The sequence below is a fragment of the Ranitomeya variabilis genome, chromosome 5 (assembly GCF_051348905.1).
Source record: "Ranitomeya variabilis isolate aRanVar5 chromosome 5, aRanVar5.hap1, whole genome shotgun sequence".
Taxonomy (NCBI): Eukaryota; Metazoa; Chordata; class Amphibia; order Anura; family Dendrobatidae; genus Ranitomeya; species Ranitomeya variabilis.
The window spans coordinates 471,827,185-471,840,189 of NC_135236.1; the positions used below are offsets into that span (position 1 = coordinate 471,827,185).

The 13,005-nt window shown below is 39.3% G+C and overlaps 1 protein-coding gene across 7 annotated transcripts in view; it reads right to left on the bottom strand.

The window, feature by feature from the left end:
• Positions 1-1,874: 1,874 nt before the first annotated feature.
• METTL25 (methyltransferase like 25) overlaps positions 1,875-13,005 on the bottom strand; it is a 290,596-nt gene continuing 279,465 nt past the window's right edge. For 3 of the 7 annotated variants that reach the window (XM_077265465.1, XM_077265467.1, XM_077265466.1), the window contains exons 13-14: positions 6,908-6,979; positions 1,879-2,883 (exon numbers count right to left, since the gene is read on the bottom strand). In XM_077265465.1, coding sequence (XP_077121580.1) covers positions 2,794-2,883; positions 6,908-6,979 — 162 coding nt within the window. In that variant the 3' untranslated portion in view covers positions 1,879-2,793. Of the gene's footprint in view, positions 2,884-4,922; positions 4,964-6,907; positions 6,980-13,005 lie in introns of all 7 variants that reach the window. The other 4 variants (XM_077265473.1, XM_077265469.1, XM_077265471.1 and 1 more) reach the window with 4 other exon arrangements.

Genomic DNA, 13,005 nt, shown 5'->3' on the forward strand with positions numbered 1-13,005 from the left:
TCCTGTTGTAGGATGAAATGGGCTCCAATCAAGCGCTATCCACAGGGTATGGCATGGCATTGCAAAATGGAGTGATCGCCTTCCTCATTCAATATCCCTTTAACTTGTACAAATCTCCCACTTTACCAGCACCAAAGCAACCCCAGACCATCACATTACCTCCACCATGCTTGACAGATGGCGTCAGACACTCTTCCAGCATCTTTTCAGCTGTTCTGTGTCTCAAAAATGTTCTTCTGAGTGATCCAAACACCTAAAACTTGGATTCGTCTGTCTATAACACTTTTTTCCAATCTTCCTCTGTCCAATGTCTGTATTCTTTTGCCCATATTAATCTTTTCCTTTTATTAGCCAGTCTCGGATATGGCTTTTTATTTGCCCCCTGAAGGCCAGCTTCCCGGAGTCACCTCTTCACTGTAGACATTGACACTGGCGTTTTGCGTGTACTATTTAACGAAGCTGCCAGTTGAGGACCTGGGAGGCATCGATTTCTCAAACTACAGACATATAGTTACATAGTTATTAAGGTTGAAGGAAGACTAAGTCCATCTAGTTCAACCCATAGCCTAACCTAACATGCCCTAACATGTTGATCCAGAGGAAGGCAAAAAAAACCCATGTGGCAAAGAGTCAGCTCCACCTTGGGGAAAAAAAATTCCTTCCCGACTCCACATACGGCAATCAGACTAGTTCCCTGGATCAACGCCCTATCAAGGAATCTAGTGTATATACACTGTAACATTATACTTTTCCAGAAAGGTATCCAGTCCCCTCTTAAATTTAAGTAATGAATCACTCATTACAACATCATACGGCAGAGTTCCATAGTCTCACTGCTCTTACAGTAAAGAATCCGCGTCTGTTATTATGCTTAAATCTTCTTTCCTCCAGACGTAGAGGATGCCCCCTTGTCCCCGTCACCGATCTATGATTAAAGAGATCATCAGAAAGGTCTTTGTACTGTCCCCTCATATATTTATACATTAACATAAGATCACCCCTTAGCATTCGTTTTTCCAAACTCTAATGTACTTGTCTTGTTGCTCAGTAGTGCCTCCCACTTCTCTTTCTACTCTGGTTAGAGCCTGTTTGTGCTCTCCTCTAAAGGGAGTAGTACACACCGTTGTAGGAAATCTTCCGTTTCTTGGCAATTTCTCGCATGGAATAGACTTCATTTCTAAGAACAAGAATAGACTGTCGAGTTTCAAATGAAAGTTTTTTTTCTGCCCATTTTGAGAGTTTAATGGTACCAACAAATGTAATGCTCCAGATTCTCAACTAGCTCAAAGAAAAGTCAGGTTTATAGCTTCTCTAATCAGCCAAACTGTTTTCAGCTGTGCTAACATACTTGCACAAGGGTTTTCAAGGGGATTCCAACGATCCATTAACCTTCTTACACAGTTACACAGTTAGTAAACACAAAGTACCATAAGAACATTGGAGTGATTGGTTGCTGGAAATGGGCCTCTATACACCTATGAAGATATTGCATTACAAACCAGATGTTTGCAGCGAGAATAGTCATTTACCACATTAACAATGTATAGAGTATTTCTGAATCATTTAATGTTAGCTTCATTGGAAAAAACCTGTGCTTTTCTTTCAAAAATAAGGACATTTCTAAGTGACCCTAAACTCTTGAATGGTAGTGTATATAAATTTAGTAGCTCTGTTCCTCTTGCTCTTTGAATTACACTCCTGACCTGAAGCCATATGCTACCTTTAAGGGTGTCCAAATTGCCTGTATAAACGACTGGTGGCAGCAGCTTGTTCCGTTTGTCATTGTACAGTTAGCAGTGACCATAGAACCCAAGAGATACTGTTATTTACAAAGTGAGCTCTTTTTAAGCAGATGAACAGAATCATGCTATTTGATTCCTTTACAGATTTTAATAAATGGCACAAATTTTCTTGACTCTGATTTCCATTTACAGTGCTATGGGGAGTGGTGAACAGAATGAATCTTTTGGCCAAAACAATTCACTTTCCCACACTAGACTGTGTTGATGCATATTAAAATGTTACTAGCATTTTCTAGAAAAACAAATGATGTGCATGCAAGTTTAATGGTTCATTTTGTAAAGGTTCTTAAGAAATATACAGCTACAAGTCCTTTTTTTCCACTTTGCAAGAGCAAAATATATGGAGCATGAAATAGAACTTGTAATATAATATTTCTTTAGATCTAAGTTTCATGAGTCTAAAGAAAACAAAACATTGTAAACATAAGAGTAAATATATACAGAATTCTGGCCTGACCGAAAATTTGTGAGAGATCGACATGCAAGAGTGGTGCTAAACATGACAAGCTTTGTAAGTAAAACCAAACAAAGCATTTTCAAATTATTATTAGTCAGATAAGCCAAATCTGATTTAATGAATAGTTTAAAAGTCTAAAAGAAAGAAAAAGAATAAAGCACATATGTAAAAGACAGACAATCGTTTTTTTTTCCAGTTATATTAAAAAAAAATATTTACAATCATAGCCAAAATCTAAAACATAAAAAACACTGCAAAATCCATTGAAGACTGCTATACAAAAATGTGCATTTAGGATTTTAACAGAAATTACAAATAATAATTTTAGAATACAATTTTTACACAAAAACCATAAATAATAATTAATGTTCCTAAACATCACCTCACAGTGATAAGTGTTCATCCACAGCTCTTAATACACTACTGATGCTTTCCTGGAGAACTGAAAAGTGATAGTATTACTTGGCACTTAAATGTGAATTAAGCTGCTGAATATTGTATCTATTTCATACAGAAAACTGGCATATTAATTCATCATGGCTGCTTCAATGAAACCACTGCATAGCATCGTGGAGATTTCACAGGATCAAACAATTTCACCAATCCGGACCAGGCCAGGTTCTCCTACAAAAAAGGTACATATTATAAAAACACCATGGTCAGTGTAAAGAGTCCAAACTGGTTAGGGAGAGGAGTTTTTTGTTTTTTAAAACAAATAAAAATAATCTGTAAAATGCAGTAATGCACATAATGCTAATAATATATGTTTATAAAACAATGAAAAGTTTTTGTGAATGTAGGAAAAACATTTGTAATGAGTGGCAAAAAACCATCTCCGCACACAGTATGGTTTTGTTTGAACATCTAATATTGATGTCCTCTACATGTTACAGATAAGAAGGATTTTCGGATAAACTGTGCTGCTGGAAGTCCTGATGAAGTCTGTAGTACTTCAAAACGTGTTTTCTAAATAATGAAAAACCCCATGTAACTTTCAGTTTGGATTTGGATTTATTATTTGGGATACAAGCAGCGCAGCTTACCCATATAATGTCCTTATCTGTGTTTTCCAGGTCTGATGACCTGTTGGACCTGCAGCAGCTGGATATGTATAAGTGATTGAAATGTTGTGTATACACAACTAAATCAGGATAGTATAACCTTAAACATCGTTATCTCCCGTGGATAAACCGTATTGCGCTTTTTCCTCCTAGTTTTATTCTGTATCTCGATGTTATGGCACTTCCACCAATCAGCCGTTATTAGCTCCAGTGGGGGTTGACCAACATTGAGTGAAGCGGTACAGCTCAGCTTCTTTCAATGTGTAGTGTCCAGTGCATATAATTGCAGATTACATACTATTCTCTTGAACAGAATGGAGCTGTGCTGTTCTGATCTGTTCAATAACAGCTGACCAGTGGTTGTGCTGGGTGTTGGACCTTTAGCATCTGATACTCACTTTGCCCCTTGTCTGTCGGTGTTCCTCAAGGCTCTGTTCAAGGACTCCTACTCTTCTCCATCTACACCTTCGGCCTGGGACAGCTAACAGAACCCCACAGTATGCAGTATCATATCTACACCGATGACACGCAGATCTACCTATCTGGAACTGACCTCACCTCCTTACCAAAATCCCACACTGTCTGTCTGCTATCTCGGCCTTCTTTTCTGCTCGCTTTCTAAAACTGAACGAGGACAAAACAGAATTCATCATCTGTCCCCGATCTCACTCTACCCCTCCACCAGACCTGTCTATCAATGTCAATGGCTGCTCACTTTCCCCAGTCCCAAACGCCCGATGCCTCGAGGTGATCCTCGACTCTGCCCTTTCTTTCAAGCTACATATCTACGCCCTCGCCTCGTCCTACCATTTCAAACTCAAAAATATTTCCCAGATCCGCGCAATCCTTGACCGCAACACCACAAAAACACTAGTGCATGCCCTTATCTCCCGCCTTGACTACTGCAACCTCCTACTCTCTGGCCTCCCCTCTAGCACTCTGGCACCACTCCAATCCATCCTACACTCTGCTGCCTGACTAATCTACCTGTCTCCCCGCTATTCCCCAGCCTCTCCCCTATGCCAAGCCCTTCACTGGCTTCCTATCGCCCAGAGTCTCCAGTTCAAACCCTTACAATGACATACAAAGCCATCCACAACCTGTCTCCTCCAGACATCTGTGACATGGTCTCCCGGTACTTACCTACACGCAAACTCCGATCCTCTCAAGATCTCCTTCTCTACTCCCCTCTCATCTGTTCTTCCCACAACCACATCTAAGACTTCTACCATGCTTCCCCCATACTCTGGAACTCTCTACCCCAACACATCAGACTCTCGCCTACCTTAGAAACCTTCAAAAAGAACCTGAAGACTCACCTCTTCCGACAAACCTACAGCCTGCAGTGATCCTCAACCTACTGAACTGCCACACAACCAGCGGTACCCTCTCTTAGTGTATCCTCACCCATCCCCTGCAAACCGTGAGCCCTCATGGGCAGGGTCCTCCCTCCTTATGTACCTGTGTGCCTTGTTTTTTGCTCATGTTTAATGTATTTGTCTATATTTGCCCCTTTTTCACGCCATGGTATAAATGGCACTATAAAAATGTATAATAATAATAATAATAATAATAATAATAATAATAATATGTGTGACCTACTCTGTGGAGAAGCTCTTCAAAATTAGATGCCCAGACAATTCCTGTAATGTTGATACATTCAAAGTTATGCACATACAACATGGAAACAGAATTGCTCCATATACAATAAAATAAATACATGACTTAGTAAACAGAAAAAAAACAAAAGTGGGAATGTAGTGCCTCATCATGCTCAATGGCAGTCAGGAAACGCAAAAGCATATAGATGCCCTTCAGGGGTCACATTCTAAACAACACAACATGGAAAGGTTAAAGGACCAGACTCATCAAGACTGGCGTGAACGTCAGCCTTGATGAGAGGGCATGTTGGAGTCAGTCGCTCGTGAGAAGCATGGAGGCGTCTCTAGTCAGGAACTGGAGTAAGATTTCTGGCAAAATGAACACAACAGTTTGTCACGAGTTAGAGGAGCTGTGGCGTTCCACCCCAGCTCTGCCCATTTTTGAGAAGCTGGGCAGTGAAAGCTCCAAAAGTCACAAAATGTTTGTGCAACTCAGTGTTGTGCAAAATGTCATGACATCTCAAAGTAATATTAGAGCAGTCACTTTGATGACTCAGGGCAATAGTGTTAAAGAGGGTACAAAGGCCAGCATATACAGCTGAAATAAGGGCCACCAGGCGCCATCAATACTATTAATGATCAAATTGTGCAGCTAAGCCATCCAGGAACAATGGATTGTACCAGTTGGATATAAGCATAGTAAGCATATTGGTATGCGCTTTTATGGCCGAGCAGTAGTGTTCACATTGCTTCTTGTAAATCAATGCACCAGGACGTTAGACAGCTAGAATAAAGCTGCACTCATGCGGACAACTGGGGAGATTTGAACAGATCATTTACAAACGCACGAAATGTAGGATAATAATTCACAGTATATGAGAAGCTTCTCACTGATATGTATCTGCAGATCTGAGCTGGGCTAGGATTCACTGCCCACTGCTGTTCTCGAGTAAAGCTGGAGCAATAGAAAGCCATCTGTACATGATTTAATGGCTGATTGTAGAAATAATTACTGCATATCATCCTGTATTATTAGGGAAGGATAACACATAAACAATAAACTCTCCTGGGGTTCACATTGTTGTTTTAGGACAGCAGCTGACAGCCCAGCATTGCATCTCCAGCGTTGTGTAAACTAGGTCAAATCTCTCTCTGGTTCAGTGAAAGTAAATTGGTAATAAAAGAGGTATGCCTGATCTGGAGGTCTGGGAATCATACACGTTTCTGATTTACAGTAAGCTGGCAGCCAGAAAACTACGTCATTATTTTAACTTTTCAAAATAGCTTTTCTGTGTGTATAAAAGACCATTTAGAACAATATCAAACATTTATAGCAACATCTTGATTCCAAGAAAGGATTAGGAAGGACGGTATTGCGATGGACACAGCGTTACTGCGAAAAGGTTTATAGTGGAAAAACTGTGGCACTGCGCTGGGGAGTGTGTTCAATTTACCCGAGATTGCAAACATCTTCCTACACACATCAAAGAAGTTTCAAAAGAAAAATTCTCATTTCTAAACACTGTCGAGGGATTTCCTAACTTGCTAAACAAATTTTTTGGCACCAGGGTAACCGCTGATGTTACTGCAATCATAGATAATGTTAAATTAGGTGGCAGATTTAAAGACTATCAAACACTACGTCGCTGGCTAACTGGACAGAATGAGATATAGTGAGCATTTTAACAAAAGCTCAAGTCTGCGACCAAGAGAACTATCTCTATGTAACGGCTATAAACATAACGCCTAGCGTCTTGCAAATTAGACTTTAATTAAAATACCATTAAAGTTATTGCCTTAACTTTAGCAAAAATAATAACATCTGCAGGCCATATGCTTGAAACGATTCCTTCTCGCGTTCTCCAAGTGATGCACGTTATCAAGTGTGTAGTCTGTGAGCGAGACTTTCCTTACACAGTAAGTGTGAATGATCTCATGTGGTGGGGGAGGCTTGGTATGGGTCACATGCGGGAAAAGTAAACATACCTGCTCTCTCAGATAGCTGAGACGGTCCAGGAGGATCAAGGCCTCAATGCAAGGAGCCAGAAACACTTTAAGCTGAAAGGAAGATGGATGAGGCATTAATAGAGCGCTAAAACAATCTCTCCCCTAGTTTCAGTTCACAAATAATGTTAAGCATAGAACGTGATCTTCACAATCTACAGCACCCAATGTAAGACATTAAACAAGATTGACAAGGCAATAAGTCTGCTCGGAGAGGCATGGTGACAGTAGACAAATACACACTGTGATACATCACATCCTCAATTCAAGCTATAAATAAGACCGATCACATAGGCAGCCAATTGATTTATTTACTTAAGATTTTGTGACAATTATTATGATTAGTTGCAAAAAAAATATATGGACAGGGCCACTCATATTGTATTAAATTAATGCATACATGCTTGTATATCATTGCCATTACAAAGAGAAAGATACATGCATTTTGTTAGTATACATGTAATTATTGAATACATAAATTACACTATTACTGCACATAAAAATATAAGGTATCTGGTTAACAATTTTTGTTCAAAAAGTGTAAAAGCCACCTACTTTGTTCAAATAAATTTATATAATTCATACAATGTGATTTTATGGATTTTATTTTTGATATTCTATCTCTCAATGTTAAAATTAACCTACCCATAAAATTATAGACTGTTCATGTCTTTGTCAGTGGGCAAACTTACAAAATCAGCAAGGGATCAAATACTTATTTCCCCCACTGTACTAAAAGAACCAGTGATTTGGAGGATTTTCCAATTATGGCATAACAGTTACCTAACAGTTAGCAGGCCTAGTTCTCTAGATCATTTTCAGAAAAGACTATCCAATGAGCTATCCATTAGTATCAAAATCTGCTTAACATTTAACACCGGTATGAGCAGAGCCTAATTTTTCCTTACATGCAGAGACAAGACATGATATATGGATGCACCATTTCCAGCAGCTGACTAGTGGAATAAAGGTTTAATCACATTTGGGAGAGTCACTGCCTAGTGGAAAAAGAGATGCGGATCATTTACCTACTCAAGTCAAGGATTTAATCGGTATCTTTACTTCTATAATTCTAGAGACGGAACAAAATAATTGGATGGAAACAAATGTGCATTTCGAGAGCTGAAGTAAAATGGTATTACCTAAATACAATAACATATGGCTTTTACATTTTGAGGACGCATACAAAGCACATCTCCGATGATTTTAGACATAGACAGAAAATGACCCACTTGAGAAAAAGGCTCTCATGACTCCATACAGGGGAATGCACTGCATAATGTCAAAAGCAATCACTCCCTGCACTGTGAATACATACTCTGTATCCCCAAAGTGCACATTCTCGAAAAGTAACAACATGTCAGCGCAGAGCTAGAATATATATACAGTCAAGGCTACACAGACATGCAAATAGGGGTTATCTCCGTGGTGGCGAAAATGTTCTCTGTCTATAAGAGATACACATTTAAGTGAGTTTACATAAGGATATCTATGGGATGTTTAAACAGGATAATATTCTGATTACATTGCATTATATATTTTGCAGAAAAACCAAATATATGAGCTTATGAGACAGTGGGGCCCCTCAAGTCTCATTGGGAAGATATACATGTGGGAAATGACCAGCACTATACATATCAAAACATTTCTAATTCTGAAAACACTCTGCATGTGCCAAATAGCCTGATGTATTATACTGAAGCTGAACAGTAAATGGAGAATACATCTGTATCTTATACTCTGATCTCGCATACGAAGAAGGATTTCTGGCCACGTCTCAAGTTTAAATGCACTAAAAATGGTAGAACTATGAAACATTCACATAGAAATATGACTTACTATGTTACCGTAATGAATCCACAAGAAAACGGTTCCATCCTGAAAATATTCTTTACATAAATCCAATAAGGAAACGCGTCCTCTGACATTTTAAGAGGTGGAAATTGAGAGTTCATATTTGTTCCTTCTTAGAGACTTAAGCTCTTTAAGGCATTCACTAACATGTCTACAGCTCTGGACAAAGTGGCTCGATGTGGGTAATAGGATATTGCAAATTAAAAGACAGTTTTCCAATATTATTTCCATAAGGGAACCCCTCAATAAAACTTGGCATAGGGGCATTCTAGAGTCTATATTCTGGACAAAATGTGACTACCCCATAACAAACATTTTTATCTTGGCTGAAATCATAGTTAAAAGGGATATCACTTGCTGCTACTATCTTGTGGTGAACCCTTTTCAGGATTTAGGGTCCCTCATTAGGAAACATTCATATTTGGACTGTACATTGTGTGTCAAAGATTTCGGATCATCACAGAAACATAAAATAAATTGTCACAACACAATGTGGTTGGTGCAAGAAGCTGCATCATTACAATAAGATTTTCAACCCATCACAAGTCAATGCCATTTTGCTTAAAGGTAATGCTTCATTTAACAAACATGAGTTCCTTTAACATTCAAGTCTAAATATCTGACAACCATAGTATTTTATACAGTGATTCCACCCAAAACCTAACATGTGATAGTCATAGCTTGTTAACTGATTGGTTTTCTTACGAGAGTAATGGCTTTTTTCCCCACTCTGATTTTTATTGAAAATACATGACAGATCACAATCCACAATCTGGCATTATAAGAAACAAACAATTACTACATATTAAAACGTACATAAACATCAAGAATATAGGAGATTTTTCTGACAAAGTTTACATCTATTAGATGTTTGTATTAGAAATGAAAAAGCCAGACATTATGTTACAGTTCACAGAAATAACCATAGGCAAAGGGAACCGGTCACCAAAAAAAAAGTTATTAACCTGGAGATATGGGGTTAATGTGCAGGTTAATAGCACTATTAACCTTCCCAGCACCCGCACTTACCCGATCGCTGTGGAGAGAAAATTAACTATCTCCTCCGCAGTGTTTCAGTTTTAGTCACTGGGGCGGAGCAGACACTAGTTCAGTCATCGCTCTGTACTCAGAGCGGCGTCTGTGACCGCTCCCCTGACCCTGAGTGACTCTGGCTTGCATTGGGGCCGAAAGCACTTGGTGGAAAACATACCAGTCAATAGTATCGTATCAGGGATCCAAATACAGGATTAATAATCAAATAATAACAAGACTGGGTAGGACCATATCGGACAAACTGCATATTCATTAAGAACAAAAAATCCAGAGAAACGCAGTCATAAGTCCAAATATATAGAAATATACATAAACTTTATTAAATCATAACAGGTATAAAACAGCAAAATGGGAAAGCCCCCCGTGCCATCCACAGCACGTACGATCGGACAGGGAAAGGTGCACACAAATATATCATGTACTATAAATCATGGCAGCATTGGTGTGTAGTATATATCAAAATGGCTAAGTATCCACAATCAACTACAATGCCAACCTGAGATGTCAACAGAGAAAGTATATACATACCTGTGGTTAAGTAGCAGAGATGTGTATGCACCAAGCACCCGTCCCCCCTTGCATTGGGGCCAGCTGTCAGACAGGGCCAGGGGTGCGGTTACAGCTGCCGATCTGTATGCTCCAAAAGGTGACTGAATCCGCACCGCCCCCGACCCTGTGACTGAATCCGGAATGCTGCCTTTGGAAGGGAGGTGGAGGTAACGGATAAAGCTCATTTTCTCCCCGCAGCATTTGGGTAAGTGCAGGGTTCCGGGCAAATGAATAACGCTATTAACTTGTAGATTAACCAGATATGTGACGGTTAATAGGGTTTTTGTGGTGACAGATTCCCTTTAGGAGAGAAGTAAAAATAGGAATGGCTGAAATAAAATAAAGTACGTTTCACCAAGAGGGTTTTAAATTCAAAAATCGTTTAGAGCAAAACACGTTTTGGCAAATACCCTGCTGTAAGTATATAAATAGTAAATAATAGTAATAGAACATGTAAATAACATAGGGTACATAGTTAACACTATTTTGATCAAAAATAGCATCAAAGCCATCCCACTGCGACAAGGTGTACCCAATCAAATTATTTACATGTACTAATACTATTTCTTTACTTACTGCAGGGTCAATTTGTTTTTATTCTATTCTATTTATCTGTTATTGGCCACATTGTGACTGTGCACATATAACAAAGTGTTCTAGCTCATTTCTTTGGTCTTGCTTTAATTTTTTGTACTTTTGCACATACAGGTCCATTTTCAGGCCTGTTGGCACGTAGAGAGGTGGATGACAAAAGTTAGGGATCATCCTGATTGGGTACACTTGTCACAGTGGAAAAGTTTTTATGCTCTGTTGATCAAAATAGTGTCACTTAAGCACCCTATGATATTTACAAGCACAATCGCTATTTATTTACTTACTTACTGCAGGGTATTTGGTATCCTAGGTTCTGTCTGTTTATAACCACAGTGTGAATGTGCACCTATACATTGCATTTATACCAACATGTGTTCTGGCTCATTTCTAAGGTTTTGCAATGCAAGTTAGCAGTAACCCCTGAGTTGCCTCAGGGCGTCTAAGACAGTGAACATTTTTCGGATTTACAGTATGGTGGCTACACGTAATCATTTGATCAAACCAATAATTTGCAGTTGCTTTGTTTATTATCTCTGAAATATCAGATACAGTGGATGTTTTCCATTTCTGGCGTACAAAAGGGTATGGAATAGTGTACTGAGCCATTTAGCAACACCAAAGGTGCACCAACACCCTCATTTGCTTACAGCAATAAAATGTTATTTTGGGGCAACAGATTAACAGATTTGAAAACTAAAAGAATAATTGCTATTATTGCTTCATCCTCTACAAGGCTATAGGTTTATATACAAAAATTGAGCTTGGATTAAGTTGGTATACATGCAGCACATAAACATGTACACATTGGCCATAAAGCATACAAACCTACAAGAAGCAAAAAGAGTAAAAACCCTGCTGTAACTAAATAAATAAAAATTGCATTTAAATAAGTCCAGGTTCTTAGTAATACTGTTTTTTATCAAAAATAGCATAAAAGCCATCCCACCGTCAACAAGATGCCCCTGATCGGGATGGTCCTACGCTGTCTAATATTAACAACCTTATCATGTGTCAGTGTTCACCTCAGTGTGTGAATAAGGGCAGACAAAAGGACCAGGTCCCGACCTGTGGACAGCAGCTTGGGGAAGCCTTTAAAATTAATTACCAGCTCAGAAGAGGGAGGCCACACCCTGGCTTGCACAAAATGCAAAAATACAAAGGAAAACACAAAAATTGAGCTTGGTTTAAGTAGGTACACATGCAGCACAAACGCATGTTCACATTGGCCATAAAGAGCACAAAACCTACAAGAAACAAAATGAGCAAAAACCCTGCTATAACTAATTAACTAAAAAGCAAAAGTGCATTAAAATAACTCAGGGTTCTTAGTAAAGGCTATAGGTTTAGTTGGAAGTGTGAATTTGGGTTCATAGACTCCCTCTAATAATTTCATATTTAGGCTTCAAGGGCTATTAAATCTATAAATCTTCAGCACAGCGAGTGTGAGCGAGCTGAGTGTGACCTGAGCGTAAGTGTGAACGGCGGTAAGTGTGTGACTTGTGATTCAGTGACTTTGGAATCAGGGAGTTTCCAAGGGAGGAATTGCTTCTGTTTTTTTATTTTTTAGGTTTAATTAATACTTTGTATTTATTTTTAATTAACGTTTCTGTGTGGTGCAATCCCCATTAGGAAATGTGCTCCACAATTGTTAATGCCATCCAGTGTACATCTTGCCACATGTATGCAGTCCTTGACCAGCCGGTCGAGGGTGCATACTGCTGTGCGAGATGTGAGCACATTGTGCATTTGGAAACCCAGATACTGGATCTAAATGTGCAGCTGGCAACACTGAGATCCATAGACAATATGGAGAGGAGTCTTCTGCTCACAGAGCAGACGCTCAATGGGATAGATGAGGAGGGGGATGGTAGGATGGAGCTGCAGGACAGTGTGGCAGTTAGCTGGGTGACAGATAGAAGGCGGGGTAGAGGGAAGAGTGCCAGGGAGGCTAGTCCTGATCTGGCACACCCCAATAAGTTTGCTAAGTTGGCAGATGAGGGGGGTGCCAGTACAGGGGTAGCACTGCTGCA